At 42.5% G+C, this 22742-nt stretch overlaps 1 protein-coding gene across 13 annotated transcripts in view; it reads left to right on the forward strand.

Moving 5' to 3' along the window:
• TCF7 (transcription factor 7) overlaps positions 1-22742 on the forward strand; it is a 118764-nt gene that overhangs the window by 61112 nt on the left and 34910 nt on the right. For all 13 annotated transcript variants that reach the window (XR_014216564.1, XM_082211623.1, XM_082211625.1 and 10 more), the window contains one exon: positions 22360-22492. Coding sequence is in view for 12 of the 13 variants with exons in the window: in XM_082211623.1 (XP_082067749.1) it covers positions 22360-22492 (133 nt within the window). In the remaining variant the exon portion in view is untranslated. The remainder of the gene's footprint in view (positions 1-22359; positions 22493-22742) is intronic.

A 22742-nucleotide genomic window follows, 5' to 3' on the forward strand; every position in this document is an offset into this window, starting at 1 on the left:
CATAATTGATGCTTTATGTGAGCTCAGTTTCATTGTTCAGCATTTCTCCAGTCAATTACTTTAATAAAATGAGCATGTCCCAAATTCAGGTTCAGACTTAAGGTCCACAGTGCCTGGGACATTGTCAGCACTAAATCACTATCATGCTTGCTTAAATGAGTTAATTTCCTAGTGAGTAATGCATAACTACATCTTCAGTGGAGTGGGTTTATTATGCACCAAACCACCAAAAATAAGTGCATGTATTCAAAAACTGAGAATACAGTGGTACCTCGGGTTAAGAACTTAATTCGTTCTGGAGGTCCGTTCTTAACCTGAAACTGTTCTTAACCTGAGGTACCACTTTAGCTAATGGGGCCTCCCACTGCTGCTGCGCCGCCAGAGCACGATTTCTGTTCTCATCCTGAAGCAAAGTTCTTAACCCAAGGTAATATTTCTGTGTTAGTGGAGTCTGTAACCTGAAGCGTCTGTAACCTGAAGTGTCTGTAAGCTGAGGTACCACTGTACAGAGTTAAAATAGTAGTAGCATGTAAATGAGTGCTTAACTTAATTTTTAACTGTATGTGTGTGTATATATATACAGTGGTACCTCAAGTTACATATGCTTCAGGTTACAGACTCCGCTAATCCAGAAATAGTGCTTCAGGTTAAGAACTAGTGCTTCAGGATGAGAACAGAAATTGTGCTCTGGCGGTGCGGCGGCAGCAGGAGGTCCCATTAGTTAAAGTGGTGCTTCAGGTTAAGAACAGTTTCATGTTAAGTACAGGCCTCCAGAACGAATTACCGTATTTTTTGCACCATAACACTCACTTTTTTCCTCCTAGAAAGTAAGGGGAAATGTCTGTGCGTGTTATGGAGTGGATGCCTGCGGGTGGCGGAGGGGATCTGCTGCAGTCGTGAGCAGAGGATCCATGGTTCCCCTTCCTTCCCTCCTCCGTGGCTCGCTTTGAAACAGCAAAGCGGGAGAAGAGCCGCGGAGTGGGGAGGAGAGAGGGACAGGGAGCCTGCTTCTTTAAAGGAGCAAAGCGGGAGAGGAGAGGAGCCTTCTCCCCTTATACCCCTCTTCTTCATTATTAACAGCATCCTTCTCCACCCACCCCACACGTTCTTCTTCTCCCCTTAAACCCCTCTTCTGCATTATTAGCGGCATCCTTCTCCACACACCCCACGCGTGTTCCTTGTCCCTTGAGTGCTTTTCCTTCCTTCCCCAATTAAAACGTGGTTACAAAGCATGGATCCACATGGATCCTCAGGATTTTTGCACTGGGTCACCCCAAATTCACCATCAGATCACATAGCATGTCCATGGCTACATCTTGCACCAAAAAAATTACGCACCCACTGTTGCCTGGGGCCGCAGTGGTGCAAAAACATGGTTACAAAGCATGGATCCACATGGATCCTCCGGATTTTTGCATTGGGCTACTCCAAACTCACTGTCAGATCACATGTCTGTGGCCACAGCATGAACCACAAAAATCATATATCCACTGTTTCGTTTAGAATATTTTTTTTCTTGTTTTCCTCCTCTAAAAACTACGTGCGTGTTATGGTCTGGTGCGTGTTATAGAGCGAAAAATACGGTAAGTACTTAACCTGAGGTACCACTGTATATTCATTATTACTTGCCCTTACATGGGTCTCCCATCCAAGCTGCTGATCAGGTCTGTACCTGCTTAGCTTTAGCAGAATTGCTATACTAGTTCCCGAAAGCTAAAATAGCCTGGGCAAGTGAGTAGAGGCTTCCATCTTTTCTCAAACAAAATGAGTTGATGGCAAAAGTGTGGAGAGCAAATATTATCAGGGTATGTCAGGATAGGAAGACCAGAACTCAGAGTTTTTAAACCTTTTATGAGACACGGTCCTCATTTTCGCCCACATGGCATGTTTGGGGGTGGGTGGGGTGTGTAAGGAGAAAGTACATGAAGTCAAGAAGTTTATTTGCACCGCACACCCTAAGCCACACCTTAGCTTAGCATGAGCTCCTCTCCAGGAGTCTGCCCTGCAGCTTTACATGGTCTCCCTAGGCCAAGATTTGGCTTAGCATGTCATCTGAACTAGGCCAATATAAATGCACAGTCCTGCAGTTCTATACTCACCCTGTAGTAAGCCCCATTGAACTCAATAGGGAATACGTCTCAGTAGACGTGTATAAGATTGACCTGTTTGTCTTGTTGATTGCCAAGTCAGGGGACAGTGGTTTCCAATGAAGAGAGATTCATATTTTATTGAACTGCTATATGTTGTGTCTTGCTACCTGCTTACATGTGTGGTTATCCCCTTGAGTTGTTTTTGTTTCGTTTTGGGTGCCTTTTCATAGCCCGTTTCCCCCATTGCATTAACTGCATTTCATGAAAAAAAAGTGTTTAACAAAACTCAGTAAATACAATGTTTTGTTTTTAATGTGGGCAAGAATCAAGCCTGTTTCCTTTTTAATGGCCCTTCTTCAAGGCATTTCCTTAGGAAGAAAGGGAGCTGGGGAATGGGGAACCTCCATTCAACCTTTAGGTGCTGCTGTGGCAGCATTCCAGACACAAGGGTCCACAGTAAATTAAACTCCCATGGATCCTGACAACCTTGCTACATTTGCCATGGATCCTTGCACCAGGATGCTGATGGAGGTTCCCAGGCAAGCTTCTCTATTGCACAGCCTTGTCATTTTTTTTTGCTTTCCTTCACGAACTGGGATAAAATGGATTTTGTCCACGTGCAGTATCTAATTTCTTTTTTGAGAACAGTTTCATCCATGTTTCATTTTTAATTGTTGTATACCACTGTGACATCTTGTAATGTTCGGCTGTATGTATTCCAAATAAATGGATAAATTAAATAATAGCTTAGCATTGTTCATATAGCATTCGTCTCAGCCTTTCTTTCAACATCCATGTAGAATAGAACAGTTTCGCTACTCCCATATTGTAGATTAGAAGGACAGAGCCTAGTGGCTTGTCTAAGGCTAAGTGGTGGCCTTAGTGGGCATATTCACTGAAATACAATTTGAACAGAGGACTTCTTTGCTCACATTCTTAAGCCTTTTTGCACTGCACCAGCTCCTATATAGCTACCCCACTACTTCAATATCATTATCCTGCGCGTATTACGGTATATAGCAGGCAGGCATCTTTCTATGCTATAAAATGTGTGCATTTAGAGCTGTCTTGACAGAAATGTGTTTAGCCTGCAAACCAAGAAAAATAATATGCATTTGCATTTAAATCCTGCATCTCATTATAAGAGAAAATCTGTGTCCACTATGCTGATGTGTGTTATTTGGTAATCCAGATTCTATCTTTAGAATGAGAAAAATCTGTCTACTTTTCCGATAAACACAGCTTCTAAAGTCAAGTTTGTAGTTGATCACAGGCCCAACCATAGGAACTGAACGCCTACACTCCTAAAATCAGTTCTTGTTAGGGTTGTTAGGGTTTTGTTTTGTGTTTTTTCATCTGTTTCTTCACTAATCTAATTTTAAAATCTGTTTCCTTGCTGTACACAGAAGGCATACTTTTATTTCCCTGCAGGTACCACTTTCTTTTAAAATGGGAATTCAAACAGTTTACTAAGGTTGCCTTACAAATACTACTAATGTTATTAACCCCCCTGGCGTGTGACTACATAAACAAGCACAATAGTATCTGCCAAGAGTAGTAGCAAAAGCCACTGTGCATGAGAGGGAATTTGTCTTGCCAAAGATGGCATACAAATATTGGTTATGGTTTTCAGAACTCAGATAGCTTGTTTACTACAGTATTTACTTCCCTGTGATATTGAAAGCATGATTCCTGCTGCTTGAACTCTATAGTTTGGTTCAACTCTTAATCCTTGAGCAGGAGCCACCTGTAATGACAAATTATGGCTTGTGCAAACAAGTAATTGAGGGTGAAATTGGAGTGTCCAAAGGGAAGAAGCAGCCTGAGGTTCAGTCACAGATAAACTATGGTGTTTTTTTGCTGAGCTGGGCTGTTGAGCTTGAGCCAATGAGTTGACTGGGCGTGCAGGTGCTCCTGGGGTGCTCCTGCAAAACAGAATGCAGTCCGAAACATAATACAAAGGCATCCCTGCTTTGAATAAATGCCAGCCTTTGCTTAGGCCAGTGATGGCCAAACTTGGCCCTCCAGCTGTTTTTGGGGACTACAGCTCCCATCATCCCTAGCTAACAGAACCAGTGGTCAGAGATGATGGGAATTGTAGTCCCAAAACAGCTGGAGGGCAAGGTTTGGCCATCACTGGCTTAGGCCAACCTTTGTCAACCTGGAATCCAGTGGCTGTGCTTAGCTGGGGCTGATGGGAGTTATAGTAAAAATAAAATAAAATTGGAGGGCACCAGATGTCTGAAGTCAGGCATAGATCTTTCAGTCAATGCATAGATCATAGATTGAATCATAGAACTGTAGAGTTGGAAGGATCTAATCTAAACCCCCTGCAATGCTTGTTAGCCAGGCTCCTGACAATTTCTTCACTACCTTTGTGTAATCCAACATCCTTACTAGAAGTGAAAGCATGCAAGAACAAGACAGCTCTTTGCATCTCTTATTGCTACAAGGCATCTACAGTAGAGCCAGGGCATAGTATCCCATGAGGTTAACATGTGAGCCTCCAAAATAAGGTAATATGTAAGAAAATTCAAAAAGTCAAGTAGTGAGACTGGATTAATTAGGAACCTTGTCTAATCCATATAATATTGGCACTTGCTTTTCGCTGCAGGAATTCTTTATTAACATATGCATAAGTTTATGTTTTACTCTATCCTGCTGCTGTCTTGACAGTTAGGTTAAATGGTGCTGAATACACTTTAGAAAGAAGAAGAATTCAAATCTCTTTTTTCCCCTAATCTGAAAAAGCATTGCATACAAGAGAGGCAGAATTCATTCAATTTCCTGTTAATTTCCTTGGTTGTCTAATTTTATGTAAATCCACAGAGCACAAGTTTTAATTCAGCCACTCTCATCAAGAGACCAGAGACAGACACAGAATAGGGGTTGGGGTGGGGATAAAATTTACCATTTGGGGGAGGGGGGCTTTAAAAAGAATTCAGCAGCAGGAGAAATTTTACATTTTAATTGAAAGTGTTTGTTTTTCTCCACACAATAAACCTTACTTTCAACAGGAAAGAGGGGGAAGGGTATTAGATAGTGAAAGGAACTAATTCTGCATCTCAGGAAAATGACAATTTCTTCCAGGCAGACCTATAGTATCATCTGGGATTAGTAATGGTGGCATTCTTTGTCAACATGTCATCCTTGAAAGTGAGGAACAAGGGGAGCGGCTATCATTTTCCCTGCTGCAGGGTGTCAGCAAAAGATTCATTTGACTCTAAAGGGGATTATCCCTTCTTCTGTCCCCTGGAGAGACAAGAGAGTTTATTACAGAAGCTGAGGAAAAGGGGGTTAGCACAGATTAGTATTATATTATTGGCAGGGCAATGATGTATGTTACATACAAAAAAATTGCAAGATGTCTCTACCCCCCCCTTCTTATTTCTGACAGAGTCCTCATCACTCTGTCCTCCTAGCTGTATCATCAGAATGCAGGACGTCACATGAAAATAGTGGTTGATGTGACTCTGGATTCTGTGGCCAAGGACACTCTGATTCTTCATCATGCCTGAACTACAAACTGGAATGCAGCAAAACTGAGAAAACCTTTAAGTGTGAAGCAGACTGAGGCCCAGCCAGAGTTTAGGACATGACTGCAGTCCTTCCCACTCCACTTAGCACCCCTAAACTCCACCTGCCTCGCTGGGGACAGTAAGGGGGTGGTTCCAGAAGGCAGAAACACACACACACACACACACACACTGTGTTTTGTTGCTGATTGTCTTCAAAAGGAAAGACAGGGAAGTTGGAATATACTTGATAAGGCACTAAGGACTCAGCTATACAGCTGCAAATGTAACATTTTAAGTGTGTTTTAAGTGCATTATACAAATGTGACACTAGGTGGTGCTGATGAGCTAATGACAAGTTCCATATACAGTTGTACCTCGGGTTACAGACGCTTCAGGTTACAGACTCCACTAACCCAGAAATAGTACCTCAGGTTAAGAACTTTGCTTCAGGATGAGAACAGAAATCGTGCTCTGGCAGCGCGGCGGCGGCAGCGGGAGGCCCCATTAGCTAAAGTGGTGCTTCAGGTTAAGAACAGTTTCAGATTAAGAACAGACCTGGAGAACGAATTAAGTTCTTAACCCGAGGTACCACTGTATACTTTACAACTTTTTTTAAAAAAAAATCATTTTCCACAGCATTTTTTAGATCTATGTAGATTCAGCCTGAGAGAGACGGGAGGCAGAAGAGACACACGTATACTATCGGTGGTGGGATGGAACACATACACAGTGAAAATAGTTTGTTACAGATCCTGCATGGCACATATTAGTACAGTATGCTCAACCAGTATCCAGCTGTGTATTCACCCCCCTCTGATGTTAGCTTATGTAAGGGGCTGTGTCTAGTAGTCTCTTAGCGTTGAGCATCTTTGGAAGCTGAGCTGCCCTTAACGTTATCCACTGGAAATCGTACACACCCAAGCCTTGAAGAGAAAAAATGTTCCACTGCTATACTTTTATCATAGGTAATACTAGGTTGTCAATGGGGTTATTCCAAAGTGTGTAGCTTAAGGGCTATGGCATAGTCTGAAGCAGACCTTTGAAGGTCGTTGAGTTGAATGGGCGTGCTCTTTGGCCACTCATTTCAGTTGGGGGTTGTTTGTTTTTAATGGGACTTGTGCAAGTAAGTTGTTGTGCTCACCCCATGAATCAGATGATCACCAATTGACCCAGTTTTGTTAATTGGCTTCTATATACTTCAAGCGGAAATCTTGGAGCATGCTACCACATCAAAATATGAAAGTAATGAAAGAATAAGACCCTGGCATGAACAGGAATAGAAGGGCTCAGTTCACATCTTATGTAAGCAGATGTAAATAGTCATCCGCTGGAGTTAAAAGATATGCTCAGCAATGAATCCAGCTGGTATGTTACATAGTTAACACTGGAGAATGAGACATGTCTGTCTTGCTCACAAGTGATGCCTTTTAAGGACTTTAATTAAGTTTGCATTGAGTTGGTCCTTAATTCATTTAGTAGAAGTTGTAAAGGGGCAGAGAAATCTGCCACAGCGATGTGACCATTGAAAACGTGTTTCTTATCAAGCACAAGGTCAGTGAATTATTTTTCATCTGTGCATTGCCTGCAGTGTAAAAGGTGTCACACACATCAAAACTGTTCTGCATAGATAGAAGTCCGTACCTGATTTGAAAGAAATGGCATGATTCATATTTTATTAATGCTTCCTATGTTTGCTCATTGTCATCTCTGATTAATCTGTTGGAAACAAAACAAGTACAAAGGAACTTACAGTGACAACAACTGAAAAAATAATCAGCCAGTGCAAGAATGAGACCTTGAAGAAGAGAGATTCTCATGGTTTCGGGGGATTTTTACATAATTAATAAAAACTTTTTTAGGTTAGGCATAATCAGTCATGAGCTTTGTAGAAAGGCTTGCAGCTGAAATGATGAAAGTGTGTGGAAACCATGATCTCCCCAAGTTCAGATGTGCAAATTCAAAATGAAATTCTTCATTTAACTTGTGAAGTTAAGAAATAGGAGTGTGGTTGCATTGTGATATCATTGCAATTTGTCATTGGAATATTTAAAACTGGTGTTTATGAATGCTGCATAGATAGCAATTTCCCGCTTATTTTTATCTAACCTATTTCCCCCTGTTTTTAATTAACCTATATCAAGGATGGGGAACTGCCAACCCTCTGGATATTGCTGTACTGCAGTTCCCCATCATCCCTAATCTTCGACCCAGCTGGATGGCACTAATAGGCATTGGAGCCAAACAGCTTCTGGAGGACCACAGCTTTCGCAACCCTGACCTTTATTGGTCTACATCTGTGCTCAGATTCATAGCTGTAGAATTGAGATTCTTAAATGGTCCAAGATATATCCAAATCATGAGTCAATCCACTTTTCTGAAGTCCATTTCTTATGAACATGGAAACTGGTTGCAGGGTGGTTTCAGAGGAATGTGGGTTAAGCTTGGTTGCATGACAAAGTGGCCAAACAACCCACCACAACCCAGAAGTGCTTCAGCCTACAGGTTCCATTTAATGGTCTGAAGAGATAGGCAATTTTTCCTGCTGTGTGCCTCCCTCTATCCTCCTCCCTTCTCTACCTGCTGTAGCAAACAGAAGGGTGAGTGTCAGCAAAGAGGCCAAATGAGAAACACACGGGAGAAGTTGTCACTTCATTGTCCTCCAGCTCTTGGTGGCACTTTTCAAAGTACCTATTTGGCATCTCCAGGTCATGTGACCTGGTCTCTGTATGGAAACAGTGGCTGGCAGACTGAGAACAACCAAGGGAATAAAACACCTGCCTCAGTTCTGGTGCAAAGCTGTCAAGGAATTATATTCTGGTTTCAGCATCTCAGACCAAGTAGCGGCAGTCAGGCATTTTGAAACACATCTTGGAGGGTAGGGAGAGAAGGCTCATAGCTTCATGAAAAAGGGCAGGGCTGAGAATGCCCCCATCTGAAAATCTGGAGTGTCTCTGCCAGTTAGCATAGACAATATTGTATGAGGGAGCCTTCTATGTTCATATTTGTACAAGGCAAAGTGAGTGAGTGATTCTTCTGCGGATGTCTGGAAGTCCACAGTAACCAGGTAGCATATCATAGACAGTCAGCTTCATGTAATGAACCAGGCAGTGTTTCGTGATCCCCACTTGACCCCCCTCTATTCTCCTTATATTTGCAAAGGAGAAATGCAAGTCATTGATAAGCTTGCACGAGTGTGAGATTGAGAGGAACTCAAGCAATCAAGTGTGAAGCAATCAAGTTTCACCCCTTCTGATGTTGGAAGAATCGAAACCCCCATGATTCACTTCAGATATTTCACATTTCCCTTCCATACTTTCAGGGCAGTGTTTTTGTTTATAAGAAGCAGGAATTGGTGCGATTAAGGAGGCGTCAAGTCCAGTTATGAGCAAATAAATAAGATGCTAAACTCTGTTTAACGATACCACATGGTTTCCTCGTGTTCTTTTCCATTAGATGTGCAATTTTGTACAAATGAGCTGAGGTATTCAAAATATTCAGACTATCTGTTGTTCGGGAAAAAGAGAATCTCCCCTTTTCTAGGGTTGCATCAGCATGTTAATTTTTGGAGGGTCCAGTCAATTCAGAGAACCTAACTTGAAATGTCAATAATATTTCTGAAAACTCATTTGGAAGTTCTTTCAGAAACCTTTCTGTAACTGAATGTGATTTATTTTAAAAGGATGCTGTTTTACTGCAGTTTTAGTTGTGGGTATTTTGTATATAATTTCCAAGCTTGATCAATCCACAGTGCATCTTTAAAAACAAACCACACATACACACAAAGGCATCTTTTTACCAAAGGATCAGGTTACAACGTATGTCCTCCATCACCAAGGTTAGAATCATAGAATCATAGAATCATAGAGTTGGAAGAGACCACAAGGGCCATCGAGTCCAACCCCCTGCCAAGCAGGAAACACCATCAGAGCACTCCTGACATATGGTTGTCAAGCCTCTGCTTAAAGACCTCCAAAAAAGGAGACTCCACCACACTCCTTGGCAGCAAATTCCATTGTCGAACAGCTCTTACTGTCAGGAAGTTCTTCCTAATGTTTAGGTGGAATCTTCTTTCTTGTAGTTTGGATCCATTGCTCCGTGTCCGCTTCTCTGGAGCAGCAGAAAACAACCTTTCTCCCTCCTCTATGTGACATCCTTTTATATATTTGAACATGGCTATCATATCACCCCTTAACTTCCTCTTCTCCAGGGTAAACATGCCCAGCTCCCTTAGCCGTTCCTCATAAGGCATCGTTTCCAGGCCTTTGACCATTTTGGTTGCCCTCCTCTGGACACGTTCCAGTTTGTCAGTGTCCTTCTTGAATTGTGGTGCCCAGAACTGGACACAGTTCTGTGTCCAGTTCTTCTCTAACCTTCTTCAGGTTAGAGAAGAAAGGCCTTATGTTGTACATATAATGTGCCTTAATTAGCATCAAAAGTGAAGAGGATTGCACACTTTCAAACAAAGTACAATTTGATTACATGGAACAGAACTTTTATTGTGATCATCTCAGGCCTTTGGCACAATGTGGGGAAATTGTAATGGTGCACTCTTCCAACACAGACCTTTCCCCCACCCCCATTAATGTCATTCTTTTGTTGAAGAGCATAGTGGTGGAGCATTTGATAACAACCAAGGATCAGCTGGAGAGTGCCTGGGCTTTCTACGTGGCTAAAATACTGGTCAGAGTGAGGTTGGGGTTTTTTCCTCTTCTACACATAACTGGGAAATGATATGAGGCATCACATGACTTCTTTGCCCCGGCAGAAATTTAGTATCTTCACTTCTCATCTCCTTCAACTGCTGGGGCAACACAAATAGCCTCTGTTGAACCTTTTGACCTTTATTTTTCCACATCCAAACTATTTTTTCTCTTCTGAAGCACCCGCAACTTTCTCTCAAAAGAGAAATGCTTGCAAAGCAAACAAGAAGGAAAATGCCTAGTTCTTCCATAATTAAAAACCTCCTTTTAAAAAAATAAATCAGAAACTTACTGCAAGCTACCATTTGCATAAAGAGTATAATGTCTAGAAATTTAGAATTTCCACATTTACTCACAGTTATTTGAATCCATTATGTCATTTAATGATACATAAAATGGATTATTAGGGCATAAACAATTACATCAATAAAGTAAGAATGCTGTGGTCTTCCGCAGATGAATTCTGCACTAATAGGTATCTCTGGAATATGGCTATGATAAATATGACAATTCTTCCCATTACTTGGTGGTTTTTGCCTTGGGGTTTTTTTAAAAAACCTTTTTTTTAGCACAACCCTATCTATACAGTAGTACCTCAGGTTAAGTACTTAATTCGTTCCAGAGGTCCGTTCTTAACTTGAAACTGTTCTTAACCTGAAGCACCACTTTAGCTAATGGGGCCTTCCACTGCTGCCATGCCACCGGAGTACGATTTCTGTTCTCATCCTGAAGCAAAGTTCTTAACCCGAGGTACTATTTCTGGGTTAGCGGCGTCTGTAACCTGAAGCATCTGTAACCTGAAGCGTATGTAACCCGAGGTACCGCTGTACATGTTTACTCTAAATCTCACTTGGTGGGGCTTGTTCCTAGCTTAGTGTGCCTAAGATTGCATCCTTAAAGATTAAAATGCACTCATCTGTTTATCCTGGTAGATAAAAAGGAGCTATTACCCAACTTGGCATCCTTCTCTGCTGGTTTCAGACTCATACCCCAACACTCCAGTTGTGCAGAGCTGTGATATTTGTGAAGAGCATCTTATGTCATTGTCACTATAGTGACATCTTACGGAATGGACTGCTGCCCAGTCTTCAGAGCACATGATTTGCACACCAGGTTCAGTTTCCAGCATCTCTCGACAGGGCTGTGGAATTGCCACTGTCAATCATTGTAGGAAACTAGATGGGCCAAGGGCTGCTTCCTGTCTCCCTATTCAACTTCTGTTAGACTACTGTTTCGTCCGTTGACTGCAGAAGCCTCTCTCGTAATTTTGCACTGCAGTACTTAAAGCATGCAATGCACCCATGCATTAACAAAACACCACCAGTTCATTCTGCTGTACAACCCCTCTGGCCACACTGGCCCTCCTTTCTTCACTGTGATAAAAACTTTGCATGTTATGATGACTGTTGCCTGCCTCCCAGGGCCTTGCAGAGCCAGGCAGAGGCCCTGGCCAGGTAGATAATGTGCCCCCCTTTTTTTTACCCTGGGGATAACTGAAGTCTTACAAATAAGTAAGTATATAAATAATTTTCACAAATGTTACGCTGACAAATAATTTTATTTCAAGGCTTGAACTGTATCTGCAGTACAAAATGGAAAATATAGATAAATATGCTGACTGAGGCCCCCTTTGGAATCGGAGGCCCGGGCCAATGGCCATATGCCCCCCCCCCCCCGTCTGGGCCTGCTGCCTCCACTTCATAAGCTGAATGAGGCTAGTTGTGACATTTTGTCTGAGTGCAGCCTTTAAATGCCAAATCGTTCTTTATTTGCTGACCCAGCAAGTCACAGGCTCAACTATACGTAAGTTTCGGGCTCAGTTGCGTATAACTGCTCTTATCGGGCTAATCATGTCAGAGAAAAGCTTACGTATTCTGCTATAATGTGGTCAGACACAAATAGCATCAAAGATACTTCTCCCGAATTCAGATCTCATGGCAAGGACAGTGTGGGAAGGAACCAGCAATAATAAAACCCAAGCGTAGGTGGTATTAACTTTCCCTTATTTCCTTTTTGTTATGGCAGTGGGCTGAAGCAATCTTGTCTACAGCAAAAGTGAGAAAACAGAAACAGTCCACCGAACTCTGAAATGACTAGATGTTGATCACATCCTGATAACGGGTTCAAAGGAGTTACTGACATTGCTCTTGCCATATTCTGTGACATGTACAGAAAGCAACGTTTTAAAAGCTTAAAAGTGAAAACTTCTAAGCCCATTTTGGAGGGGGAACTTTCTCCCTTTGTGCAATTTGCAGTAGCCTTTGTTGAGCAGCTGTAGTTTGACAGTTTAAGGCAGGCATAGGCAAACGCAGCCTTCCAGATGTTTTGGGACTACAATTCCCATCATCCCTGACCACAGGTCCTGTTAGCTAGGGATGATGAGAGTTGTAGTCCCAAAACATCTGGAAGGCAGAGTTTGCCTATGCCTGGTTTAAGTGCAGGTGGCAGCAACCATGAGCTTGGGATGCATATCCCAGCCCTGTCCATGGTTCCTTTTGTTTGGTTTTTTTTTACCTTATATTTTTATTGTCCATGGTTCCTTTTGGATGTGGGCCACTGTATGAAACTTCTAGTAGAGTTCACTAGTAGAATTCTATCAACCTTAAGTTTCAGTTATGAAATATAGTGACAGGATAAGTGCACTAATGAAAGGTGGTTGCCATTGAAGATCCCTGCAGATGCCACAACACTTCCAAAGTTCTATTTTTTAAACTGCAAATTCTCAAGTTAGGGCTCAAGAAAGCTGTAAATAGATGCCTTACTAAAGTGTTAGGGTGGCTCTTTCTCTTTCCTCCCTTGCCCAACATTATTTGTCCCATCTCCAAAATACTCTTTGATCCATAGCTCTTTTTGTTCCTGAACTTTCCTAGCTGTCTCCAGAATCTAGTAGCTTCCGGCAAACCTAACCAAAAGCGCTCACATTGTCAAGATTACAGTGACACAGAGTTAGCGCTCCTTTCTCTTTTGTGTAGAATACTTTCCCTTCTTGTATAAGCTGATAGACTCAGCCACTCTTCTTTTTGTTTTTAATAGCTCTTTTGGGGGCTAGCAAACTGGGAAAGTTTTGGGGGTGAAATGACTAATCTAGCATACCACCAGTTGATACACTTGCCTGAGTGCAAGAACCACAGTGGTAATTTGCTCAGCAGCAGCAGCAAAGTTGTGTACAATGTTTGGTTGGGAATAGTGCACAGCAAGTCATATCAAAACTTAGTGGGGTGTTTCCGCAGTGGCCTCACCAGTGGCCAAAGATTGCTACTAGGAGCTTGCTGAGGGCGTGGAGGCCCTGGACCACAAGAGAAATGGAGCTGTGAACATTGCAGTGTCAAAAACAATGTAGCCCAACCAGCTTCTCTAGCAGGGACACTGACGTCTGCTAACTAAGCCATCCTTCTGGGTTCCTTTTCTGTCATTATCTTGGTATGGGGAAAAACACAGGCATGCACTTTTAGACCCTTCTCCCATGCATCTGCATCAGAGGAGTAAATAATCTTTAGCTTTTCGAGGTGAAAGAAACTATGCAGCTGGCATTGGTAAAATATATGCTTTCAGAAATGGAACAGGTATTGCTCACTTGTTGGCCACATTCACACAAAGCCAGATTTTGACTTCTGCTGCTTCAAGATAGCAACTCTTTCTCTGCATTAAAAGGTCTGGTTGTGGAAGGCCTTTGCCTTGCTTATGCTTATAAAAGATTTTGTATTCCTTCCTTAAATTGTTTTTTTAATGAGTTGGGGAAGCAAATAAGCTGTTCAGTCCCTCCCAAAATATTTACTCAGTTGTCTTTGCCTACTTGGACAGTTTTGATAATATCTTTGCCCAGTTTTATCAAGACATGGAACAGCATGCTCTGGCAAACCTTGGGGGGAAAGTTTAGGAGCCAGGTCATCTCGGGGTCAGTTCTGATGTTTCTCCTTTAGTGACAGAGAACACATGAGCAAGGGATGGTTACAAGTAGATATATTACATTACTCATTTATAAGAATGTTCGTCCTAGTCTAACTTTACTTTGAAACATGTGGATGAACATCACCTGTGCCAATGAAATTTGCATTAGCTTTGCCATCCCCAAAGAATAATTGCCTCATCAAATGCAAGGTACAAACTCAAGAAGGATGTTCTCAGTGTAGGTGTTGTCTGTGGTCAATAGCTGTTTTCTGCTTTCTTTAGGCTAATAAGTGACCTCAACATTTGCTTACATCTCTTTTGTCATACTACATCCACAGGGTTACAGAATATGAATCACAATGGCAAAAAACAAAAATAACTGAGTTCATTCCATTTCTGAAAGCAATATGAACTGGCCCTGTCATTTGGTCAAGTGAGGCAGCTACCTCAGGTGGTGGATGCCAGGGTATGTGTGTGTGGAGTGATGGCAAAATGTTTGAGGAAAAAGCTGTGTGTACCAAGTTATGTCTTTTGCCCTCAAGTGCAGCGGAGGGCGTCCTGGTCACCTGTGTTCAACTGGCAGCCCAGTCAGTTAGCTCTGTGTATGAAAAGAAATTGACACAGATAACAACATGTCTTGGGCTGGCCCTCCTATTTAAGGATGCTTCCAAAAGACAAAACTAAGGGGCAGTTCTCAGCTATTGGCATCTGTGTGTCCTCTGTCGGTTGCAGAAATAAACACTGGAAGAAAGATTGCGGCTGCTGCACTCTTTCCTTGGTCCTGTAATTGCTGCCCTACCTACAGGTAAGGGGTGGTTTGACACAGCATTATGCCCAAACTTGGGCTTATGATAGATCTCATTCCAGGTGAGCCACAAACTGTAACCACAGTTTGTTCTTCGCTCACCACTCATGGTTTGTCTGGGAAAGATGAACCATGAACCTGGGTTTGGCTGTGACCCTAAACTAATCTACAGCTTAGCTCTGGGTAGTGCAGTAGCAGCAGGACCAAACCCACACGTTTGCTCATTCACACTAAGTTTTGACAACATTATTGTGTGAACTGAGTCTATTTATAGCCATACTTGATAAGATTATAGAGGCAGATAAATCTTTAAGTCTGTGAGGCAGGACAAGGTTTAGGAAGGACCGAGTGTCCACTTTTGGATTCATCCAGTGTTAAATTGTGAAGAAGCAAGGTACTTTAGCAAACTGTCATTATTTTCTGGATCTCAAAATGCTGCCCAATATAAAACCAGCATGTACTATGAGCAAGGCATAATAACATACGGTCTTAAATATGGGGGCGATGACAACCATTCCTTGACTTAAAACTTTTTGCAAATGCAGCATTTTTTCCTCATGTGCACATTTCTGCTCTAAGAGATGTGTGTTTTGTGCACTTTTCTTTAGAAAACTGGCTTTCTTGAGAACCTGAGTACAAAATTTACAAAACGCAAGAGACATTTCTCAGACTTGCAGGTGGCTTTTCCAGTAGAAGCACACACCCCTTTTCAGACCCAGCTAAGGTACGAGGTTCACCACGGAAGTCAAAAGCCTCTTTACTGTTATGTCATTTGAACTTTGTGGTTAGAATGGGTGTATTTTTGATTGACTAGGGTAGTACCTGCTTATCTCTTTAAAAAGAAAAGAAAGGAAGGCATTCTGTATCTGGTAAATAAATGAAATTTGCAGGTGTGTGTCCACAAGAACTTTGGGAGTGTGCCAAGTACTTAATTTAGCAGTTGCGTGTTGAGTCCCACAATTGCCACCCCCAAAAAATTCACACTTCACACAACAATTTTTTGTTTAGGTTTTTGGCATAATTTTGGCCACAACTTTATTCAATACAAAATGTGAGTGGTTGCTTAGGCATTGGTTAAGACTATCTGTCCATGCCCTCAGGGACAGAGCTGGCATTCCGGACACCAGCGGAATCCAGTATGGGAAACAAGTTTTGGGTGAGAAAGTGAAGCTGGGCCTCAGTCCCGCACTTCTCACCCTCTTGTTCCTGTGGGGCTTGCACGGCCCAAGTCCGATGCCAGGGACAAGGACGAAAAGAATGGCAAGCCCCTGGATTCCTTTAACGGAATTCCCTTCGCTCATTTGGAGGGGTAGGCACTTACCCCTCCAAGCACCATTTAACCATTGCCTAACCGCCAACCTTACAAGTTGTGACGATTTGCTACGCAGTAGGCAAAAACCAAATGGCACCAGCCAATCAGCCAGATGGCAAAATTCCTACCGTGCCCCCGCACCAAGGCAGACGACACCATGACAGGCATAGCAAGGTCAAGCGAACAAAACAAAAAACCACCCTATTAAAGGGAGGGAGGGCGGGTGATCCGATGCAAAAACGGCCAAGAGGAAGTCCAAACTCTGGCCCCCTGTATTTATAGCCTCTAACCCCTCCCGTTTTCTCCACACACGAGACTCCCCAGCAACCCAATTTTAACCCCTTAGGAGGCTTGGGTTTACACAAATCTGCCTAATCACGGTCAGGTGGCTTGTTTCCCCCAACCGCAACACGTGCTCTCTGTTAAAGAGAACACGCTTTAACTTCTTATGGGCTGCCTAAAAGGTGTGAGTGCCAAGTCTTAAATTGCTGAAGTCCACAAGAAAACTTTACTTGGATTGTATCCACAGAGAATTAAGGAATCGCCCGATCTACCAAGAGACTAAGAGAAGAGCCTGTCAGGAACTCGCTGTTGAGGCAGTCTTGTAGAGAATGAGAGGGTTGGGTGTATTTACTTACTTACTTACCGTATTTTTTGCACCATAACACTCACTTTTTTCCTCCTAAAAAGGAAGGGGAAATGTCTGTGCGTGTTATGGAGGGAATGCCTACGGGTGGCATGCCTACGGATTTTCCTCCTCTAAAAGCTGCGTGCGTGTTGTGGTCGGGTGCGTGTTATAGAGCGAAAAATACGGTACTTACTTACTTACTTACTTAAACATTTCAGATTTTAAGCCCAATTTGCATTTTAGCGATAACATACTTTTTATTAAGAATCTCCTCGACCTTGTTATACCAACCACTAAATATTCTCAGTGGGAAGGTTACGTTAAGTAATATGTTTGAACATTGAATGTGTAAGTTTATGTCTTGAGTCAATGAATAAAACAAACACAATTAGATGTACTGCTGGATAAATGTTTAATGGTCCTTGTATTCGTATTTGTTTAAAAACTAATAAAAATTGGGGGGGGGGTTAATAAGAAAGGAATCTCTTCAATCTAAGCTTTCTTAAAAAACACACCACACAAATAAATCTGCAAACCTTCAGAGAGGTATATTAGTCTTTTTCCAGAAAACCAGCAAAGAATCTTGGGGCACCTTAAATACTTAAAAAATGTGATGGCAAGGCTTTGGAATAAAATTTCTGCAATTTAATGAAAATCCTGTGCTGAATAGTTTCACAATTAATTTGATTATGAATTAACCACATGCCATAAACAAAAAAAAGGTTTTGATAGGGTTATCTTTTCAAATGGAAGGTTGTGCTTCTTCTAAGAAAATAACCCATCAGGATTGGTCAAGCAGAGCACTCATTCACTCTAGAGTAGTTTTAAAGCTGCTGGCTAGGTGGCCCTGACTACCTGCACATTTCTTAACATTTCCAAAGACCTATCTTTATGGCCTTGCTTATATGACCTTACCACCACTCTTCTGTGATTGAATGCTCCAGCTAGATGTGCCACTTCGGACTATATGTGCTGACATGGCCATTAGTTGAGAAGTAAAGCACCAGCATAGAAGAACTTACATATGGATGATTACCCAAATCACATATTATGTTTATGCCAATACAGTGGTACCTCTGGTTACGTGCTTAATTTGTTCTGGAGGTCTGTTCTTAACCTGAAACTGTTCTTAACCTGAAGACCCTTTAGCTAATGAGGCCTCCCACTGCCGCTGCGCCACCACTGCATGATTTCTGTTCTCATCCTGAAGCAAAGTTTTTAACCCAAGGTAATATTTCTGGGTTAGCAGAGTCTGTAACCTGAAGCGTATGTAACCCGAGGTACCACTGTACATGCATGTTTGGCAGACTGTTGGCAGGGCTGGCCCAAGATGTTTCGCAAAACTGTAGGTGGCACCCCAAGTTAAATTTCAAGCTATTTTGGTACTTGAGGCAGAAAATCCACAATTACCTTCCCCCTCCTTGGCAGTAATAACCTAACAGTATATATATATATAGAGAGAGAGAGAGAGACCCAAAAGCATTTGGAATTGCTAGTGCAGGCATAAAAGGTGGTGTTGCATTAACCAGCTCTTACTTCTGAGTAAATGCATTCACAGTTAGAATCGGAGCTGGCCCAACCAAGGAGGCGAAGTAGGCAATCATCAGGGTGACTCAATTTCAGAAGTTCCTGTCTTCGTTCTATAATGCATTGGGGAGATAAGCCACTGTTTGCACTTAGTGGAGGAGAGGTGCACAAAGGCATCTCTGGCTGGTTGATATTCCTTTCTGTCCAGGAGGAGACAGTAGGAAGCCTTCTGATGTCCATTAGCTGTTTGTGGCATAGAAAAAAAGTGGCAAGGGAAAGGAAAAGAAGCAATGGGCATAAATAACCAAATAAGCTCATAGTATCACAGCTAGCTCATCATGTCATGTGTTGCTGTGCTGTTTGGAATATAAAGTGTTTTCTTAGGAAAGCAGGAATAAAAGACAACCTTGGGCTAGCCCTGGCTGAGATGTTAAGCTCGATTCACTACAATGAGATTAACTACTAGTGCTCTAATTTTATAGGGCTGATATGTTTGAGAGTACAGTATGAACAGTTATAAAATCAAGTGGGAGACCTCGTTTCTCACTTCAGGAACATCGTGCTCACATTCCTAGCTTAGGGGATGCTTTCTCCTTGGTTGCAGTTCAGTGAGCATTTAGCCACTTAATACCCACTGATGTTTAATTTGCCTAACCACCTCCTGGCCTGCTGCCTCTGGGGGTGCAGCTAGACAGGGGTTTACTATTGCAGATGAGTCACTGTAAATGGGTCATTGGCAACAGTTTGGTTTTTTAAAAAACTTACTAGATTTTGCATGTAAATGGTAAATCCCAATTGAATTTGACTGGGGTAGGGGTTAGGGCTGGCATTTTTGAACCCTAAAAAAAAAAATCATTCCCAGAATAAGCACCCATCCAGAGGCACCCTGGGTACAATGGGGAGAGTTGTGCTGGCTGCTAGTTCCCAGTGTCGACTCCAGAAGGCAAAAGACCTGAGAGTGCTTGGTATTCTCAAGCCAAGTGGCAGAAACCAGCTATTTTGCTTGGCTGGTTAGGGAGCTTCATAGAAAAGCTTTTTTGATTCAAACAAACGAATATGGGGTTGCACTGGCTGCACATGTGGCTGCAGCAGCATGTCGGGACTTCTGGAGAACTTTGTGCTTTGAACCTGAACCTCGTGAGACACAGAAGTGAATGCAAGGAGTGTAAATCATTGGCTATGTGAATAGCAGCAGCATAAAGCCTCTATAGGCTGACGAAGATGCTCAGAGTTTGGCCTTCTCAACTTTAGACTTCAGAAGCAAGGCTCAGGACTCCAGGTTTCATTATGGCTGCACACAGTCCAAACAGGACTCTGATAGGTGGCCTCTTTATTCCATCCATTTCACAGAAGTAAACAACCCCCTAAATTACATTCTTTTTAAAAATAGGAGGGACAGGGATGTGAAAACTGAAGTTTAGGGGGTTGCCTGCCTTTGTTTGTCTGTGTTTCATTTGTTGTGGGGAGGTCGTCTTCGCATCGCCAGTTATTCTTATGTGAAATTGGTATTTAGTGGTTCCCACAATAGTTTCTATGGCAGGGGGGATCCCTGCCATAATACAAATTTGTGACTTTACTCTGTGGGTTCACTTACTTTCTTCAGTTACGTTCTATACATGCGCATATTATGTTTAAAAAAATATGTTTAACCATAAAGCCGCGTAGAGGTTTAATTTACAGTTAGGCAGGGTACAGATTTGGTTAGATAAATAAAATGTAGGTCTGAGAATAGGGCTATTTCCTGTCGTCCCCCCCCCCCCCGGCTTCTGTTGTGGCACAGTTGCATTGTGTTACCATCTGCTGTGGCCTGATAATCATGTATGATTTGGTGGCAGCACATGCAGTGGTTGCATATCTCAGAATGAACAGAGCATTTTCCATGGGCTCTAACTCCTGACCCCTGGCAGCTCTAGTGATGGTGGGACATGTGTATTTCGGCAGCACATGCACAGCTGATGTCTTCCTCTGGAGCATTTCTCTATCCGATTCCAGTTCACTGGCTGCTGTTTGCAAAAGGCATCAGAAAACGAAATGCAGTGATGTCCCCTGCATATTTATTTTTATAAAATTGAATGGGGAGATATTCTGGGAGAAATGCAGATAGATAGCGGTTTAATACACTCCATAACATATAGTTAGGTCCTCAGAAGCAGGAGTTATTAGCACCAACTTCTTCCTATCATGTGTACAGTCCACAAAACATATGTGTGACACTATCAATCGCAGCTTCATTCCTTTCTTTCCTGAAGTGTTTTTCCATGTAGAACATGTGCGGTGCTCCACTTTTAACACTGAATGAGATCCTTGCCTCTACTGATCCTACCTTTATTATTCCTCATGAGATTATTTTCTGAGTTTTTTCTCTGTTTCTGAGTGACAAATTTGATTTTTCCAGTTCTGGTGAAGTCAGTGTCAATTTAAAGGCAACTGTGGGCGAAACTGGGCAAGTATGAAATGGCAGAAATGCTTGAGGCAGTCAGGAAAGAAGCAAAACTGCTTCTTCATATGTTACTTTTAAAACAAGCTCCTCTGTGTTTGCTCTGTCAGAAAAGGGTTGACGGTTCATGGTCTAGTCTTCTCTTCCAATTCTTGCTTTTAAATAAAAATAATAATAATAACCTTAGAGGAATCAGCTGCTACATCATGTCGTCCTCCTTTGGAAGGTGCAAGGTAGAAGCTGAATGTTGTGTGCTTGTTTGACACATTCCTTATGAATGAGCTGAAATTCTCAGAGTGAAGGCCTGCATGTTGCATTTACGGACCCTAAGACTGAAGAATAATTTCTTAACGTGAAGTAGCTTCACATAACAGCACTGGTGGATACTCCCCCATTCAAAAGTAATTCCTCTAAGTGGGTCCTCTAAAACTGAGACCCATCAAATGTGGCCCACAAAGCATGGGTTTGAGAGGTTGTGCATGTGTGCTTGCCACACTCTGGTGTTCTATACACCATGCAGTAGTGCCATGGGACCTCCTTTTCCATAGGCTCACCCCACAGTCTTCTGCAATGTTTAAAGGCCTGCAACAACATGGGTCTTTCCATGGTGCCATCACTCTACAGAGAGTTCTATGGGAAAGACCCATTCAGTGACTTCAGCAACATGCCTGCAAGCTTTTAAAGCAGGGATGGAGACATCCCACCCACCAGAAGTTGCTTAACTACAGTGCCTGTTAACAGTTATCATCAGTCACGCTGACTAAGGGTGATGGGAGTCCAACAGTATCTGAGTACTCACTGGTTCCCCATCCCTGCATTAAAGATTGCAGTAGTTGTGAGACAAGACTTTCCCCAGAAGCTGTCAAGACGCACCTGAAAGCCTGTAGTTCTTTGGCTGTGTGGTGATCTTCACCATGCGTGCAAGCCTGCTTGCCTGCTTCCATGAGCTCCGTAAAAGTAAAACATATCACTCTAAAGGTGGTACGTTGTGATATACTGATGGAGATAAGCACTTCATCTGGGAAGACCATGTCACAGAAACAATCTCTAGACTTTAGCCAGTGCTTCACACAAGAGCACAGCACATTTAGACAATTAGAGTGGCATGATAAATGGGCCTGTGAATCCTCCCCTTTGATGGGACCTGTTTCCCATTCATTATCATTCCAACCATCTTGCTAACAAAAGCAGAGCCAGACCTGGATTCAGAACTTGCAGCCGTACCCAGGCTGGAGTGTTTGCTTTCATGTATTTGTCTCTAAGGCTTCTGTCCTGCCTGTTGAACAGCCCCTGTGTTGCTTCTAACATAGACAGCTACTTTAAAACTTACTTAGCCATCGGTAAGGTTCATTTTAGGATGCCTCCGTCTCTCTGTCACCCCATCCTCATGAATTGTGAAACTCAAAAGGCTAAAATTACTCAAGCCCCTCTCTCCTCTGACTTGTATTTTTCAGTCCAACAAGGTTCCAGTAGTGCAGCCGTCCCATGGTGTCCATCCACTCACGCCACTCATCCCATACAGCAATGAACATTTCAGCCATGGCTCCCATTCGCCACACCTGCCAGCTGACATCAACCAGAAACAAGGTAACCATGATACTATCAGCTTCCTCTATTTACTTTGCAAGGAATGGGGGAGAGGAGGGGAGGCGTCTGAAAATAATTTTAGAAAACCTATGGGTTAAAAAAAAGGTAGGCTGATAATAGGATTGTCAACTCACTAAACTTTACCCATATCAATGAAAGTCAGAATGATTACTGCAAATATTCACCCTTGAACTGTATTTCACAGCCATCCTCATCCATTTTGCACATCACCTATGAATGTCTGAAAGCT

This window comes from Podarcis vaucheri (assembly GCF_965113315.1).
Source record: "Podarcis vaucheri genome assembly, chromosome: 2".
Classification (NCBI taxonomy): Eukaryota; Metazoa; Chordata; class Lepidosauria; order Squamata; family Lacertidae; genus Podarcis; species Podarcis vaucheri.